The sequence below is a fragment of the Folsomia candida genome, unplaced genomic scaffold, assembly GCF_002217175.1.
Source record: "Folsomia candida strain VU population unplaced genomic scaffold, ASM221717v1 Fcan01_Sc010, whole genome shotgun sequence".
Classification (NCBI taxonomy): domain Eukaryota; kingdom Metazoa; phylum Arthropoda; class Collembola; order Entomobryomorpha; family Isotomidae; genus Folsomia; species Folsomia candida.
In genome coordinates this window covers 4,203,426-4,219,020 of record NW_019091202.1, presented here as the reverse complement: position 1 = coordinate 4,219,020, position 15,595 = coordinate 4,203,426, and the positions used below count along the sequence as shown (strand labels likewise).

The following is a 15,595-nucleotide window of genomic DNA, read 5'->3' as shown; positions in this document are numbered from 1 at the left end:
ATTATTGTAATTCAGATAATAATCTGCAATCTGATTACTGTAATCCGTAATCCGTAATCCACGTCATTAATTTATCCCAGTAATCCAACAAGTAATCCACATTATTTCAGGAACGAAGTAATCCCAATCCAGCAATCCCATGTAAATTTTTAAATTAATTAATCTGTAATCCGTAATCCATCGAAATTGTTGGGATTGCCCATCCCTGATAAATGCATATTTGATTATTTTTGGTAATAAAATAATTGCATGGATAATTTGCATAAAAATTTGTCAAGACCGTGGGGAAATTGGGACAGAGCGGTTTTTTAACGGCAGCTTGTTTGCATTGGAACAGGTGACCAGGTAATAAATTTATTAATGTAATTCCATGTGAGAAAAAATTGGTGAGTTTTTAAAAAATCGAAGTCCGTTAAATATTTACCTGTACTGAATCTAGGTGGACTTGTTTTTCATTGTTTAAGAATTGGTAGGTATTAACAAATTTCAAAGAAAAAAAATACCAAATTTAGGGAAGGCAGGCTTCGTAATTTTATAATTTCAAATTTTGTAACCAAATCACAAATGAAACGTAAATCTTAAAATAATTTGTAATGTCACTTGTAGTCATCTCATAACTTATCCATTATCGTTTGACGATGTTTAATTAAGCAAGATTTTAGACGTTTTATTCGTATTCAATTTGCGACTATTTAATCTTCTTTAAAAAACTAAACACTGCTTATCATTTTCAGCAGCGGAATATCAAAATAATGGCAGCCAACTTAATCCCACCACCGGATGGGGTTTTTCAAGCTAAATTTAACACGGGCTCAGATGGATGGTCGGTTATCTTGCCTTACGTTGATCGTCGGAAGGTGAAAATTTTGTTCCGAGTCATGCGCAAATTTTTATTCGTCATTAATTATATGCAAATTTCAATATATTTAACTTCTAGTACACCATTGGCGAAAAGTACACCTCGTGGGAGACCCAGGGCGATTTCTTCTTTTTCACCACTGACGAGGAAGAGTGGAACTGGAGTTTCGGTCTGCAAATCATGTGTGACCTTGACTCTTATTGGGTCAAACCTTTCAAGGTTGATAAATAGTATTGAATTATTTAATTAACAATTTTGCTACTCATCAATTGATGTATTGACACTAAAATAATTTGATTGCTTTAGGGTGGCGGAGTTTCTAAGAATGGCGAAATGCTGGACGACAAGGTCAAAACGAGGCTAAAATTTGGCGACATTTTCACAGTCACAAAGCTTCGCAACGACATTTCTAGCAACGTTGCCATCTTCACGTTTGAAGTAAAAACGCGTTTTACACCAATTTTGGTATCTAGTGATTAATTAATTCGTGGTAATTTTAGAAACGGACGTACCCCAAAAATTGGGATAAACTGAACATTTGTGCGTCAGACAATGCGACTGGATCCAATTTCACGCCGGATCAAAATCAATTGGTACACGAAATACGACATTTTTTAATGTTTTAAACCTTTAATTAAATCCCCCCTTAATTAATTTCCAGGTTTTCTCCCACATTCTGTCCTACCTCTCTGTCGGAAGCTTGAAGAACGCTCGGCTAGTTTGTCGACACTGGGAGGAACAAGTGACCCCCACTCTGCAAAAGAAATGCGTCATAAATTTTCGTGGATGTTCATACGCTTGCAACAACCCTTCCATGAGATTTTTGCGATATATTCATGAAATCCGACATGTCGAAGACTGGCCAAACTGGAAGATGCACTTTCCATCCTTAACCCCCAAAAAGGATGACGAGGAAAATTGGAGCGCTAAGTATGTCGCTGATCTGAACTTGTTTCTTCATCCGAGAAGGGGACATCACGTCAAGACTTTGTCGTTGCAAGGATACATCGACTCTGATCAGGATTACGGGTTATATCTCGACACCGTTTCGCGATTTAAAGACATCTTGGAAGAATTATGTCTGGATTTCAACATGTCAAAAGATTATTCCCCCCGGAAGAGCTATCTTTGGCCGCGAGACCTATTTTTCCCCTTATTGAAGAAGTTTTCTCTGCGCTTCCACACCCATTTTGGGGACCCGCCGCCGGCCACCCTGAGCACGAACTGGATGAAAACTTGGACCAATGCGATTAAAGGGGTGACCTCCATCTCCATTCTTGCCGATGGTTTTCAGGGGTCAAGATTTGTCCAAGCCTTGCAAACTACGGGAACTTTGTCGTACACAAATTTGAGGGAGATTCAGCTAACTTGCAAGTCAGAGGAGGGTATCAATTTTCTCACCGAGGTAAACCACCCCCTGAAGAAGTTGACCTTGACGTTGCCTCTGGAAACTCGACATCTTCCCGGGTTTGAGGATTTGCTCAAAAAATTCGCCATGTCCTTGGAATTTCTGAAGTTTCGTGTCGCCACGGCTGGACTGGAAGAAGAGTCGCGTTTCATCCTCAATTTGCCATGTTTTCCTAAACTGAAAAGTTTAGATCTTCACTTTGGAGCTTTTGAGACTCCTATAATGTACATCTCTGGAGTGGAAGATGTTCCTTGTCTTATAAAAAATGTGGCACGGTTAAGCCTCGCATTTCCTCCAGATGACAATGGTATCGACTATGGACGCCACCTTCCTGGGATTAGGTCCATCGTCGTGAAACCGTGGATAAGGGCAGGTCATGAAGATGATTTTTGGGACACGTACAGCACTCTGATTGACAGTCTTCTTCCCAAGGAAAATGGGCAGTGTTGCAAAACTCTGGAAAATTTGGTAATTTTTAGGGATGATATTCAACCTGCGAGCGATACCGTCAAGCTGGACTTCCAGGAATATTTCCGAACGTTAGGAACGAGTGGATGGACAGGTTGAAGGAGAAGTAATTCTTGAGTGATACATATGAATTTGGATTTATTGAAATTAATTAGTTAATACGATATTGGTGACGGTGAGTAATTTAGGATGAGATGAGATTAATTTAATTAAAAAACTTTGAATTTCCCAAGAAAGTTTGCGGCTGTAATTAATTATGCAATTTTTGGTTTTTGTTACCTCTGTCATTTTCAGTATGTATGAGTCTCGTCTCAGTTATTTAACGTAAATATTTAATAAATGAAAATGTACACAAATTTCAATTTTTACCTGATCTTACCTGATTTTTTTATAATCTGGCATCACTTTATGGTTATGCTGATAGTTAAGGACATCTTAAATACATGTCATTCAGGTGATTATTATTATTGGTAACTCTAAATCAAATAAATTGCATGAATAATAATTTGCATAAGAATTGCTTGCGCCCGTGGGGAGGTTGCGACTGGCCAGTTGAGTATTTTACGGCGGTTGTACAATATTCCAAACAAAAATCAGCACATTACAAGGAAAACTTGTCACGAGTTAAATAAATTTCAAATTTTAATTCTACGTAACAAAAAATTGGTTAGTTTTTGCAAATTTAATTCTATTACTTTTTCCTGATTCAATTTAAGCGATTTTTTATCATTGATGGGTCCAATTTTTGAAGAAATACCAAATTCAATGGAAGGCTTCGTAATTTTTTTAATTTTGTGATAGAGTGATGCCCAATTGTTAAAATAATTAGTAATGGCATGACATAATTTAATACATACTCTTCATTCAATAATTGGTGTTAAATTACACAAGATTTAGTGGTTTTGGTTTGAATCTTGTACTTTGTACTTTAAAATTTAAGGACTAATAATTCATAATTATTTTGTACTTTCAGCTGCAGAATTATCAAAATAATGGCAGCAAACTTAATCCAAACTCCTGATGGCGTTTTTCGAGCTAAATTCAACACCGACTCGGATAATTGGTCGGTTATTTTGCCTTATGTTGATCGTAGAAAGGTGAATTGTTGTTTATTTAAAACTAACTGCCAGTTTTTTTGAGTGTCATTAACTATGTAATTGCAAATTTGGATGTGTTTTAATTGTAGTACACGATTGGCGAAAAGTACACCTCGTGGGATACGCAGGGCGAATTTGTGTTTTTCAAGACGAGCCGGAACACGGAAAAGTGGAATTGGAGTTTCGGCCTGGAAATTTTATGTGATCTTGACGCATATTGGGTCAAACCTGTCGAGGTTGGTGGTACATTGTGTTTAACTTAATTAATAATTAACTATTTTCCAAATGATTAATTAACAATTATTTAGGCCGGAGGCGGAATTTTTAAAAACGGAGAAAAGCTGGACGACCAAGTCAAAACGAGGCTAAATTTCGGTGATGTATTCACCGTCACGAAGTTTCGCAACGATGTTTCCGGCGGACTTGCCAACTTCACGTTTAGAGTAAGAACAAATTTAAAAAGAAATTCGCATAATAATGATTAATTTCATTGTAATTTTAGAAACGGGAGCACCCTAAAACTTGGGATTTCTTGGAGAAAGCTTCTGACTCGGATAAGGAGGAGACTGAATTAAGTCTCATACCGGATCGAAATAAATTGGTGAGTGAAAAATTAAATTGTGATTTCGGAACCTGTTCATCTTTGTGTGGTCAAAGAAAATGAAGATTTTAAAAAATCTAAAATTTATGAGGTTTACAAAGTATAATTTTGATTTTTTTCTGTCATAAGAAAGTATTCAATTTTAGTTCTTATTTCGCATGGATCTATTTTATTTCTACTTTCTCATTAGAAAAATCAAAATTCCGAGCTTTGGAAACCTAAAAATGGTCGATTTGTAGATTCGAAATTTATAAAATGATGAACTTCATTTTCTTAAAAATGCACAGAGATGAAGAAGTTTCAAAATCTTGAAGAAATTTGAGACACAAAAATTCAAATCCCGAAAACAATGAACCCTTAAGATTTTGGATAACTGCTAGACAGATAGTATTCAATATTTTCCCCCTCTAATTTCCAGATTTTCTCCCAAATCCTATCCCACCTCTCCGTCCCCAACTTGAAGAACGCTCGACTAGTTTGTCGCTACTGGGACGAAGAAATGACTCCCATCCTGCAAAGAAAATCCGCCATGCATTTCCCCAATGATTGGCACCCCTCCGCGTGCAACCCTTCTCTCCAATATTTCCGATACATCCACGGCATACGAAACCCCGCAGATTGGCCCAACTTGAAGATAGCCCTTCCAAAACTTCCAGCCAAAGAAGACGACCCTGAAAACTGGGGGAACAAATATGTCACCGATTTGAACTGGTTTCTCCAGCCGACCAGAGGCCATCACGTCAAGACTTTGTCGTTAAGTGGGGAAATCTGCTCCGACTCCGACTACTGTTTATATCTCGATACCGTTTCCCACTTTAAGGACACCCTGGAAGAATTATGCGTCGACTTGGACATTGAAATTTGCGATAAGAACGGCACCAATGAGAAGGAATATGCAAATCGGCTCGGCCTATTTTTCCCCTCCTTGAAAAAGTTTGCTCTCCGAATTTTTACCAGTTCACCAGAACTAGTGACCCTGACCGCGAGCTGGATGACCACTTGGGCCGACGCGGTTACCCGGGTGACCTCCTTGTCCACGGGAGGGGATGATTTCCTCGGGTCGAGTATTTCCAAATGTGAGGAACGAATGGATGAAAAGGTTGAGGGAGAAGATGGATAATACAATAAATTTTTGTTCCCCCTTGGTATGATTATGTACGTAATATTAACCATTGATTGGAGGGTGAGCTCATTAATTTAATTAATTTAAATACTTTACATTTCCTAATTACATAATTAAATATACAGTTTGAGCTTTTTGTAATTCACTCTGTGATTTTCAGGATGAGTATGAATTTTACCTGTTTAATATAAATATCCAATAAATCTACAAAATGTCAATGTTTCAAATCTGCTCAGTGGATTTTTTATATAAATTCTATGGCATGATTTCATGTAAATAATTTCTGAAACAATTTCATAATTGTCTACATATTAACAGGCCATGTAATACATATTTTGCATGTAAAAGTTCGTGTATAGTAAATAATAAGAAAAAGAATTTTATGGTATCACGTGTCATGTTTTATATAATGTGCATGGGTAATATACGGGATAAGATCAGGTCATAATTTAGAGGAGACAAATAAATTAAGTCGAATGATGACAAAATACAGAAAAAAATGCAAGTTCAACGTCGATCAAACAATTCGAAAAACTGAAAATGCTTATTTATGCAAGTACAAATTGACGTAACATTTATCATTCATTAGCGGTGTTATTTATAATCAAAAACGTTTCCTTTACTAAATCAAACTTTATGAATAATTGCCATGAATTGAAAGTATTTATAAATGGGTTGCACTTTCGCTCTTCTTATATGACTATTAATGACCTGATTACTCTAAAATTAAATTTACATGTACAGCCATAAATAAAATAATTTAACTAACACAACGCAAGATACATTTTAGAAGAAAAAATTCCTTTATTCAAAGCAAAAAGTAAGAAGATAACAAAAAGAACTGCAACTATAGATAGTTACTCAACGAATTTTAATAAGGAATGTTGAAATAATTATGTATGGAAAATGGTGAGGTTCTAATTTTAACAATTGTCTCACGCATCTCCAGATTCATTCCTTCTGGTTGGGATTGAGTTGATTAGCGTGATTATCGAGATCCGCTTCATCTCCTTTCCCTTCATACCCGGCGGCACGATCTTTGCCCGTCGGCCCGTGGTTTGGATTACATTGATTTGCCTTGTTGTCCAGAGCCGCCTTGGCCGCAGCATCGACCTCAGCAATGATCTCCCCCTCCGCGCCATCGACCATAGCGACGAGCTCCGCGCCATCGACGAGTTTCTCGGCATCCGCCTGAGCGACGACCTTCGCGGCATCGGCCTGAACGACGATGATCTTCTCCGCCGTGGCTTGATCTAAAATCGAACAAAAATTATAACGCTACAATTTCAAAAACTTTCCCCATTTCCATAATCCAACCAAACATTTCCAGAGCGCACGTATCCATAATATTATTACAAATATTTCAAAAAATCTCACCCATCTCAACTTTTGCGTCCATCTTGATGACTGCTCTTCTTCCCGTAAACGGTCGTTTAGAGAGAGAAATCCTGTAAATACGACAAATTCAAACTATTAACAACTAGTAATTTAAAGTAGACGTAGTGCAGAGAAAGTTTCCCAGAAATTTAAACTTACTAAGTAATTTTTTTGTCAAAATTGGAGAGAGAGGAACACGCACGTCCGCACAAGAACAAAACTGACGAAGGAATGAAATGGCGCTGCTGGAGCCACGCCGTGAAGAAGATGATGTATAGCCTACCGCCTGGCGCCTAGGATCATACCGCCTGTCGCCTACCAGGTTATCCTACCGCCTAAAGACCTAGAGCCCACTTCCTAATGCCTAAAATTTTTACCGCCTAAAATTTGTTTATTAAATTTTTAAACGTTTTACACTATTCTATTAGTGGGGCACTTTGAGATTTTTGTAAAAATATCATGGCAATCATAATTTCTTCTCATAACAGTGGGGCACCTTGAGATTATTGGGGTAAAGTGTATCATGGATTATCGAAATTATGCCCCGTATTGGGATATCGTTCGTTTTTAAGCGAGCAGGTTAGGTTAAATAGTTATACTAGGTACGCGGAAAGAGTGAAATATTCAGTTAGGAAAGCTAGGAGATCTAGGTAGAAGTCCTAGCTAGGAGAGCAAGCTAGTAGTTCTAGTTACAGATATTCCTCAAAAATTTTCCACCGTGGGGGAAAGGCAGACAAAGTCTAAGACTGTGTCTCACTTTCTCTCCTAGCTAGGACTTCTAGCTTGATCCCAATACGGGGTATAATTTTGATAATCCATAACACACTTTACCCCAATAATCTCAAGGTGCCCCACTGTTATAAGAAGAAATTATGATTGCCATGATATTTTTACAAAAATCTCAAAGTGCCCCACTAATAGAATAGTGTAAAACGTTTAAAAATGTAATAAAAAAATTTTAGGCGGTAAATATTTTAGGCGTTAAGAAGTAGGCGTTAGGTCTTTAGGCAGTAAGAATTACCTGGTAGGCGATAGGCGATATGATCCTAGGCGCCAGGCGGTAGGCTATACATCATCTTCTTCACGGCGTGGCTCCAGCAGCGCCATTTCATTCCTTCGTCAGTTTTGTTCTTGTGCGGACGTGCGTGTTCCTCTCTCTCCAATTTTGACAAAAAAATTACTTAGTAAGTTTAAATTTTTGGGAAACTTTCTCTGCACTACGTCTACTTTAAATTACTAGTTGACCTACTAGTTGTTAACTTTAATAGTTTGCATCTGTCGTATTTACAGGATTTCTCTCTCTAAACGACCGTTCACGAACAGAAGAGCAGTTATCAAGATGGACGCAAAAGTTGAGATGGGTGAGATTATTTTAAATATTTGTAACAATATTAGGAATACGTGCGCTCTGGAAATGTGTGGTTGGATTATGGAATTGGGGAAAGTTTTTGAAATTGTAGGGTTATAATTTTTTTTCGTTTTTAGATCAAGCCACTGCGGAGAAGATCGTCGTTCAGGCCGATGCCGCGAAGGTCGTCCTCGTCGCTGACGTCGATGCCGAGAAACTAGTCGCTGAGGTCGAAGGCGCGGAGATCATCGCCGAGGTCCAAGCTGCTGAGGCCGATGCTGCGAAGGAGTCAGGTGCGGTCAAGGCGGCTCTGGCTCTGGATAACAAAGCAAATCAATGTAATCCAAACCACGGGCCGACAGGCGAAGGTTGTGCCGCCGGGTACGAAGGGAAAGGAGATGAGGCGGATCTCGATAATCACGCTAATCAACTCAATCCCGACAAGAAGGATTGAATCTGGAGATGTGTGAGACAATTGTTAAAATTAGAACCTCACCATTTTCCATACATAATTATTTCAACATTCCTTATTAAAATTCATTGACCAACTATTTATAGTTGCAGTTCTTTTTGTTATCTTTTTGCTTTGAATAAAGGAATTTTTTCTTCTAAAATGTATCTTGCGTTGTGTCAATTAAATTATTTTATTTATGGCTGTACATGTAAATTTAATTTTAGAGTAATCAGGTCATAGTCATATAACAAGAGCGAAAGTGCAACCCATTTATAAATACTTTCAATTCATGGCAATTATTCATAAAGTTTGATTTGGCGAAGGAAACGTTTTTGATTATAAATAATACCGCTAATGATAAATGTCACGTCAATTTGTACTTGCATAAGCATTTTCTATTTTTCTAATTGCTTGATCGACCTTGAACTTGCATTTTTTCTGTATTTTGTCATCATTCGATTTAATTTATTTGTCTCCTCTAAATTATGACCTCATCTTATCCCGGAGGTAGGGGAAGACGAAGACCTTTATTATTTTCTATTAGTATTCACAATTACTGAGTAATTGTGACTCAGTACTCCATTTGATTTAATCAAATTTATATACGTAGCAATTACAAATAAACTAACTCGCTTTAGTATTCATTCCAGCCACATAAAATTACGATATTAATATCGTAATTTAGTTTAGTTTAATTTAGTTAGTTTAGGGGCCGTCCATAAATTACGTAACGCAAGAGGGGGGGAGGGGGGATCATGGGAAGTGCGTTACGAATTGTTATGAAGGGGGTGGGGGGTATACAAAATTTGTTACGTAACACATTTAATAAACTCGACTAAAATTCGCCAAATAGGATACGCCGAGCATATTGAATTCATGTCATCCAAAGGGTTTCAGTGTACGCATGTAAATATACATTTTTCATTAGTTTTCCAGGTGTAAATTGAGAAAAGGTTGCATTACAGTGGGGAATTTTAGGCGGAACCGGTCAAGAAAGGGGGGGGGGGTAACGAGTCCATCGTTCATTCTGTTACCAAGAAATATACCAAAAAATCTAGTTTATTTTTACATAGATATGTACAACCAGATCAATTCATTTGCTTCATTTTGAAATATTTAAGTGCAAAGTTGTCACAAATTTTCTAGCTCAATGCAAAAAAGTTTGCGGTCAAAAGTTTGACCTTAAATATCTCAGAATGGAGTAACCGATATAACCTGGTTATACAGGTAAAAATAAACTGGATTTTTGGCTCTATTTTGTGGTAACAGAATGAGAGATACCCCCCTTTCCTTTCATCGGTGCGGCCCCAAAATTCCCCACAATGCATTGCGAATGCTAAGTAAATCACCTGCGGTGAAATCAAATTTATGTTACGTTACGAAGGGGGAGGGGGGGGGGGTAGTCGAGAAGCGTTACGATGCCGTTACGAGAGGGGAGGGGGGGGTCTAAAAAATGACGATTTTTGCGTTACGTAATTTATGGACGGCCCCTTATTTGTAATATTTGTATTGCTACGTATATAGATTTTAATAAATACATGTATTTTCAGTTTTCATACAATTTCCATATGATTTACAATAATTTAATCATTTATTCACTTAAATATTTTGACCCATACATAATTTGTGACTCGATACAGTAACGACGCTATCATATCTGAAAACAGTAAGGCTGTTCCAACCCCACCATTTCCATAACTTAACAATAAATAGTAAATAACAATACAGGAAATTTCATAGGAAATCCGGTGTCTAAAGAAGGCATACTTTTCGCCGTAATTATCACCCATTTCGCACAACCAGTGACAGGCTAACTGTGGTCCGAAAAGGGGCCAATTTCCCTGCAAAATTACACTCACTTGCCAAAAATTTGGCAACAAAGATACTAATCGACTAGAAAGTAGGGTCCATAAAATTAGTGCTACTCCGATAGATTTGAACCAGACGGAATGATCTATTTTGCCGGAAAATACGTCACCTAGTAACGTTTTGAAGAAGTACATGAACAATACTTCACGTCCGGATGGACCACGTGGTGAGACGGACGCATGGATAAAGTTGGCGATTAGGATGGATAAAATTACTAGTTGGAATTTTAGCGAGAGTTTATGTAGGTTTAGGAGCGCTCCGCCCACACCGAAGATTCCGTAGGTTATCCAGATAGAGAGCCAGGGTATGGAAGGGTTATCATCAAGGGAGGCGAGAATGAGGAGGAGGATGGATAACCGGACGGTACCGAAGCCATACTTTCTCTCGAGGTCGGCAGTGTGAGAATCCATGGAATTTGAGGGGTTCGGCTTGTACAGGTCAGTCTCAGAATTTTGTCTGGAATTAAAACAAGTAGAATATCTTAGAATCAATGTGAAAATATTTTAAAATATTTGCACATATTTGTAAATGTTTTTTGCGCAAAAAATGCGTCATTTTACAGTTCTGAATACGTATGTATTTACCTATGTAGATATGCACATATATACCAAATGCCTAATTCTCGCTTTGTTAGGTTATCTTTAGTCATTATAATCTTAAATGTAATTATGATAATAAAAAATTTAAATAAGATTAATCACGTATTTTTATAAAATTATAAAATTATAAAAAACTTCATTAATAAATTCCCACACATTAATAAACTTTAATTGTTAATGCTCCTTCCCATTTTCCTTCGACCAAAAGTATGACGAGTGTAGAGTAGCAGTAAATTTGTGCATTACTTAAAGGAATTACAAATCGTATAAATAAATATTTATTTTTTGTATGCAAATACAGCATAAATAAGCATTATCGACAAATAATCATGTATCAATCAAAAATACGCTTTATTTATTAACTTTTTATCCCCACAATAAATACACTAAATTTGTGACTAAATTTCCACTCCATATAAATACACAGACATTTCCATTAAATTATCCCCTCCACTCTACACATCTTTACTCCTTATGTAACACCAACCTCCACAATATCTTAACCAACAACTTGACCTGAAACCAGGTCTGTCTCCACGTCTCCTTCTGGTCATTATTCCTCCCGGAAAATGCATGCCCCACCCACGGCTTAAATTTCTCCCCCGCCTTTTCATGGGTCATCAGCGGGTAGAAGATATTCGTGCATAACGTCATCGCCACCTCGCGTCCCCCACAGGCGCGCTTTCCCACCCCAAAAGCGACCCACTTTTCCCCCACCTTGCCCCCTTCCCGACCAATCTTATCCATCGGGATGAACACGTGGGTATTCGGATCAACGATGACTTGGTCCCCGTCCTTTAGCCCGTCCGGGTACCATCTTTCTAGCACCGGGAAGGGATGATTGTACCTTATCCCGGATAAGAGCAGTCCTTCCAGCGCCCCCTTATCAATCTTCTTCCCTTCAAGTCCAAATTCCTCCCGAAATTCGGACGACGCCAACGTGGTCGCAATGTCCGCCAAATTTATGGCAGGCGATACGAAAAAAGGCTGCAACAGGAGGGACCAGTACTCCTCGTGGGACCAATTCTCTTCAAACACGTGGTAGTAATTTCCCCTAATTTTGTGTTGGATCCAATTTACCGCGAAAAGTTTCAGGTTAGGATCGCCCCTCCCTTTAACGGCGATTTCTTTGCGCCATTCTTCAATCGCGGAGAGAAGCGCGGGGGGAATTGGGTCGCTGTCCCCGTGGAAAAGCCAGGCTTGCATGATTTCTACCAGGATTTTTACCAGCGTTGGCGAGTCGATGAGAAGGATTTGGTCGGAATTAAGGTACTGGGTTGTCTTATTTTCGGCTATTTCGGCTAGTTTTTCGAGCGGGGGGAGGTGTGTTTTTAGCGTGAGGAAATTCTCCTTCATCCGCATCCACTGGGAGTCGTTGACCGATTCGAGGGAGACGATGGGGCGGAAGGCTTGGAAGCTGAGGAGGTGCTCGATCCCGATGCCTTTTGAGGAGGAGGAGCCGAGCAGGCGTCGGGCCAGCGTAGGGTCCGTGACCCAGCGGTGGCGGCGTCCCTTGAGGTCACAGAAAAGGTTCAGAATGACTTCGCGACCGGACCCGTACCGGATTTGTTTTGTGATGAGGATGATGAAGAGGGAGATGGTGGAGATGGCGAGGAGGGGGAGGACGAGGGGAAACATTGCGATGGAAACTGAAAAAAAGTTCAGAAATTTTATTAGCAGGATTCATATTAATGTTGATAATAATATGTACTTCACGCAGGCCTTGGTAACTTCGTAAAATCCGTAAATTCTGTAACCTTATATACAAACATTTACAAAATTTTGGAACTATTTGTGAGAAAAATTTTCTCACAAATTTTTATAAACTTGCTCAGATCAAGGACGTCTCTTTATTTTGTACAAGTTTGCAAAATCATTTTGAAAAGCACACGGATTTTACAAAGTTACCAAGGGCTGCGTGAATTGTAAATATTAATATTTAATTGATAATTTATATATGTATTTACTAACCTTAGTTGAATAATTTGAATAAATAAATTCTTCTTAGTTGGTGGGTTTATTTTGGAAATAATTTTTCTTTGTCGCCGGGGACCTGCCAGAATTGGGGAAATAATCAGACTGTAATACCCCTGTAAATTTTGGGGGGAGGGGGAGCAATTTGTTAGCATTGGTAAAAATTTCGTGCCGGACATATTTTCGTAGCAAGAGAAAAATTTTAGCCACAAGTTCGTATGCAAAAAGAATTGTGAAGAAAATTGACGACGACGAAGATCGGAAGTGTGAAAAGAAGAATATTATCCTAAAATGCGTAACGTTTGTAACCCTGGCATAGTAAGGGAAAATGCATCATGGAAAACGACGTATGTATGTATGTACATATTTACGTGTGTCATTAAAAGTACCTATGTATGTAAATAGCTACGTCACATTCGTAACCTTTGCAAAATTGAAGGACACATACTTTTACTTTTAAAATATTAAATATGCATGTATGTATAAGGCGAACCTTGAAAATATTGTCATTTTTTTGCAATTATTTATGTAGCTGCCTATTGCTATGTTTATAAAGTTTACACGCATCCGGTTTGAATGCGCCTTTGTAAACATTATTTTTAAACAACATTTATGAGTTACAAGTTTGTCTGGGAATTGTATGTAAATTCGTGCATAAAAAAAATTGCACGGTTTACAAACAGCGGTATGAAGTCGTCTATCCTTAATGTTTTGCAAATATTTAAATGCGTATTTGTAAATTTGAAAATATCTATAACCTTTTGTTTGACTATTACTAAATTCGTAAAATTTTCATAAAACAGCTTTCGACTTTGCCGGAAACTTTTATAAGAAATATGTTACTAATAAATTTACATATCCTCGTAAAAAATGTGTATTATTTATAAAAAATCAAAACCCTGTTTTTAATCTGACAGAAAAACCGGTCTTTATGATAAATCCATGTTCGCTAAAATTGAAAACCAGTTTTTAACCAGTTACAAAAATTAGCAAAGCCGGTTTTGCATGTCATGAACAAGTTTTCACTAAATATCCATCAATTGCAATTTTCTAAACTTTTAATTATGCGACAATTATATGTAATTCGTCAATCTTACTTCCGTACAGGAATCAAAACCCTTTCACTTTTTATAATACCACGTGGAAATAAACTTCCAAAACTGCACAACAATTCGAAAATAAATAAATCAATTTGTACCTTAAATTTCCACCTCCTCGTTAGACCACAACCGGCATGATAATAATTTCCATTCGATTAGAAATCCTATAAATTATCAATTTCACGTAATTAAATTCTCTCTCAAAGTAATTAATATGTAGCCAATTTTTTTACCTGTAATTCTTCTCTTTTCTGACTCAATAACTGATCCATCTTACTTTTAATCATTAATCACACGTACACATGTTGACCAAAAAATCTGCTCTTCTTCTTTCGAGAGGAAACACATGACTAAGCAAAAATATAACATTGAGCAGGTCGGTGGAGTTCGGCACGTAAACGAAATGCTGGAAAGTTTCCATATATGAGAGATCTTGTAAGTATTTCTCTTCCATGGAAAGTTTCCAGTCCAAAAGTGAAGTGAGTTTGAGTGGAGTGGAGAATGACGAGGTAAATAAAATGCATGTAAATATTTACTGCATAGCGCGTAACCTTCGCATATTATGCATACATATATGCAAACGTATCTCGCAAAATTGAGCATGCCAAATTTCGCAAAAATTTTTACTGGATTTTTTTTCAAAGTTTATCCCGCAATATCGCAAATTTATTTGGGAAGCTCATCATACACCAACCGAGAAAAATTGCAGAAATCCATAAAAAAAAACATGCAAATCTTTGTTTTTTACAAGAAGTTTTGTAATTTTTGCGAATACATATTTTCCCAAGTCTTAACTCAACCTTTTCCCCGGAATCGGTGACAGTTAGTCTGGCTGGACCCGATCGATAAGTGATTTTCATGCATGCAAAAATAATGAACCCATGCAAAAGTATGACGCAAATGATTCATATCAAAGTACTGATAAAGTGTCCGAACTCACGATAAGTGCTGCAGGATAATTAAATCAATTGTCGAGGTAATCAAAGTAAGCGCTAGTTGTGCTTGCATTATTAGAAAGATTGATTAAGATAATACCGATCGTTGTGCATACATATGTATGTACGTATGTAAGTCTACCAACGTGCTACTTATAAGTAGCTCGAAACTAAACCTTCACCATATCGGTAGTGAATTTTTATGGACCGGTATACTTTTAATTAATACCTAATACCAGGTAGCAACTTTAATACAGAAAACTAATCTGACAATATAAGATTTATTTATAAGTGTGCACATTTGTTTAATTATGCACTATGCACGTATATACATCACTAATTTGCCTAATTTATGCATAAATAAGTACATACAATACGTACAT

The 15,595-nt window shown here is 37.5% G+C and overlaps 5 protein-coding genes across 8 annotated transcripts; 3 read left to right on the top strand and 2 right to left on the bottom strand.

The window, feature by feature from the left end:
* The first annotated feature begins 239 nt into the window (after positions 1-239).
* On the top strand, positions 240-3,097 carry LOC110854572. Of its 4 annotated transcripts, XM_022103028.2 has the most exons (7): positions 240-345; positions 440-469; positions 735-857; positions 938-1,078; positions 1,166-1,297; positions 1,360-1,452; positions 1,521-3,097. In XM_022103028.2, the coding sequence occupies exons 3-7, from the start codon at positions 753-755 to the stop codon at positions 2,832-2,834; spliced, it is 1,785 nt and encodes a 594-aa protein (XP_021958720.1). In that variant the 5' UTR covers positions 240-345; positions 440-469; positions 735-752; the 3' UTR covers positions 2,835-3,097. The 4 variants fall into 4 exon arrangements, with proteins under 4 accessions (XP_021958720.1, XP_021958721.1, XP_035711307.1 ...); XM_022103029.2 differs by lacking the exon at positions 440-469 and having other exon boundaries at positions 280-345; XM_035855414.1 differs by having other exon boundaries at positions 331-469.
* Positions 3,098-3,276: 179 nt separating this feature from the next.
* On the top strand, positions 3,277-5,783 carry LOC110854598. Its single transcript, XM_022103058.2, has 6 exons — positions 3,277-3,401; positions 3,709-3,832; positions 3,922-4,068; positions 4,141-4,275; positions 4,335-4,433; positions 4,852-5,783. The coding sequence occupies exons 2-6, from the start codon at positions 3,728-3,730 to the stop codon at positions 5,551-5,553; spliced, it is 1,188 nt and encodes a 395-aa protein (XP_021958750.1). The 5' UTR covers positions 3,277-3,401; positions 3,709-3,727; the 3' UTR covers positions 5,554-5,783.
* A 553-nt stretch (positions 5,784-6,336) lies between these two features.
* LOC110854730 lies at positions 6,337-7,251 on the bottom strand. Its single transcript, XM_022103190.2, has 3 exons — positions 7,093-7,251; positions 6,934-7,004; positions 6,337-6,809 (listed from the first exon to the last, which is right to left on the bottom strand). The coding sequence occupies exons 2-3, from the start codon at positions 6,953-6,955 to the stop codon at positions 6,508-6,510; spliced, it is 324 nt and encodes a 107-aa protein (XP_021958882.1). The 5' UTR covers positions 6,956-7,004; positions 7,093-7,251; the 3' UTR covers positions 6,337-6,507.
* A 706-nt stretch (positions 7,252-7,957) lies between these two features.
* Positions 7,958-8,899, top strand: LOC110854729. The gene is made up of 3 exons (XM_022103189.2): positions 7,958-8,117; positions 8,224-8,294; positions 8,419-8,899. Exons 2-3 carry the CDS (start codon positions 8,273-8,275, stop codon positions 8,733-8,735), a joined length of 339 nt encoding a protein of 112 aa, XP_021958881.1. The 5' UTR covers positions 7,958-8,117; positions 8,224-8,272; the 3' UTR covers positions 8,736-8,899.
* Positions 8,900-11,535: 2,636 nt separating this feature from the next.
* Positions 11,536-14,747, bottom strand: LOC110854520. Its single transcript, XM_035855285.1, has 4 exons — positions 14,511-14,747; positions 14,376-14,441; positions 13,175-13,256; positions 11,536-12,852 (listed from the first exon to the last, which is right to left on the bottom strand). The coding sequence occupies exon 4, from the start codon at positions 12,839-12,841 to the stop codon at positions 11,669-11,671; it is 1,173 nt and encodes a 390-aa protein (XP_035711178.1). The 5' UTR covers positions 12,842-12,852; positions 13,175-13,256; positions 14,376-14,441; positions 14,511-14,747; the 3' UTR covers positions 11,536-11,668.
* Positions 14,748-15,595: the final 848 nt, after the last annotated feature.

Coding starts and splice junctions, on each gene's coding strand:
- LOC110854572 (XM_022103028.2), top strand. CDS start 753: ATGGCAGCCAACTTAATCCCACCACCGGATGGGGTTTTTCAAGCTAAA. Junction 1,079..1,165: donor ATTGGGTCAAACCTTTCAAG/GTTGATAAATAG, acceptor TGATTGCTTTAG/GGTGGCGGAGTTTCTAAGAA. Junction 1,298..1,359: donor TTGCCATCTTCACGTTTGAA/GTAAAAACGCGT, acceptor TGGTAATTTTAG/AAACGGACGTACCCCAAAAA.
- LOC110854598 (XM_022103058.2), top strand. CDS start 3,728: ATGGCAGCAAACTTAATCCAAACTCCTGATGGCGTTTTTCGAGCTAAA. Junction 3,833..3,921: donor CTTATGTTGATCGTAGAAAG/GTGAATTGTTGT, acceptor TTTTAATTGTAG/TACACGATTGGCGAAAAGTA. Junction 4,434..4,851: donor TACCGGATCGAAATAAATTG/GTGAGTGAAAAA, acceptor TCTAATTTCCAG/ATTTTCTCCCAAATCCTATC.
- LOC110854730 (XM_022103190.2), bottom strand. CDS start 6,955: ATGGACGCAAAAGTTGAGATGG. Junction 6,810..6,933: donor GGACGCAAAAGTTGAGATGG/GTGAGATTTTTT, acceptor GTTCGATTTTAG/ATCAAGCCACGGCGGAGAAG.
- LOC110854729 (XM_022103189.2), top strand. CDS start 8,273: ATGGACGCAAAAGTTGAGATGG. Junction 8,295..8,418: donor GGACGCAAAAGTTGAGATGG/GTGAGATTATTT, acceptor TTTCGTTTTTAG/ATCAAGCCACTGCGGAGAAG.
- LOC110854520 (XM_035855285.1), bottom strand. CDS start 12,841: ATGTTTCCCCTCGTCCTCCCCCTCCTCGCCATCTCCACCATCTCCCTC.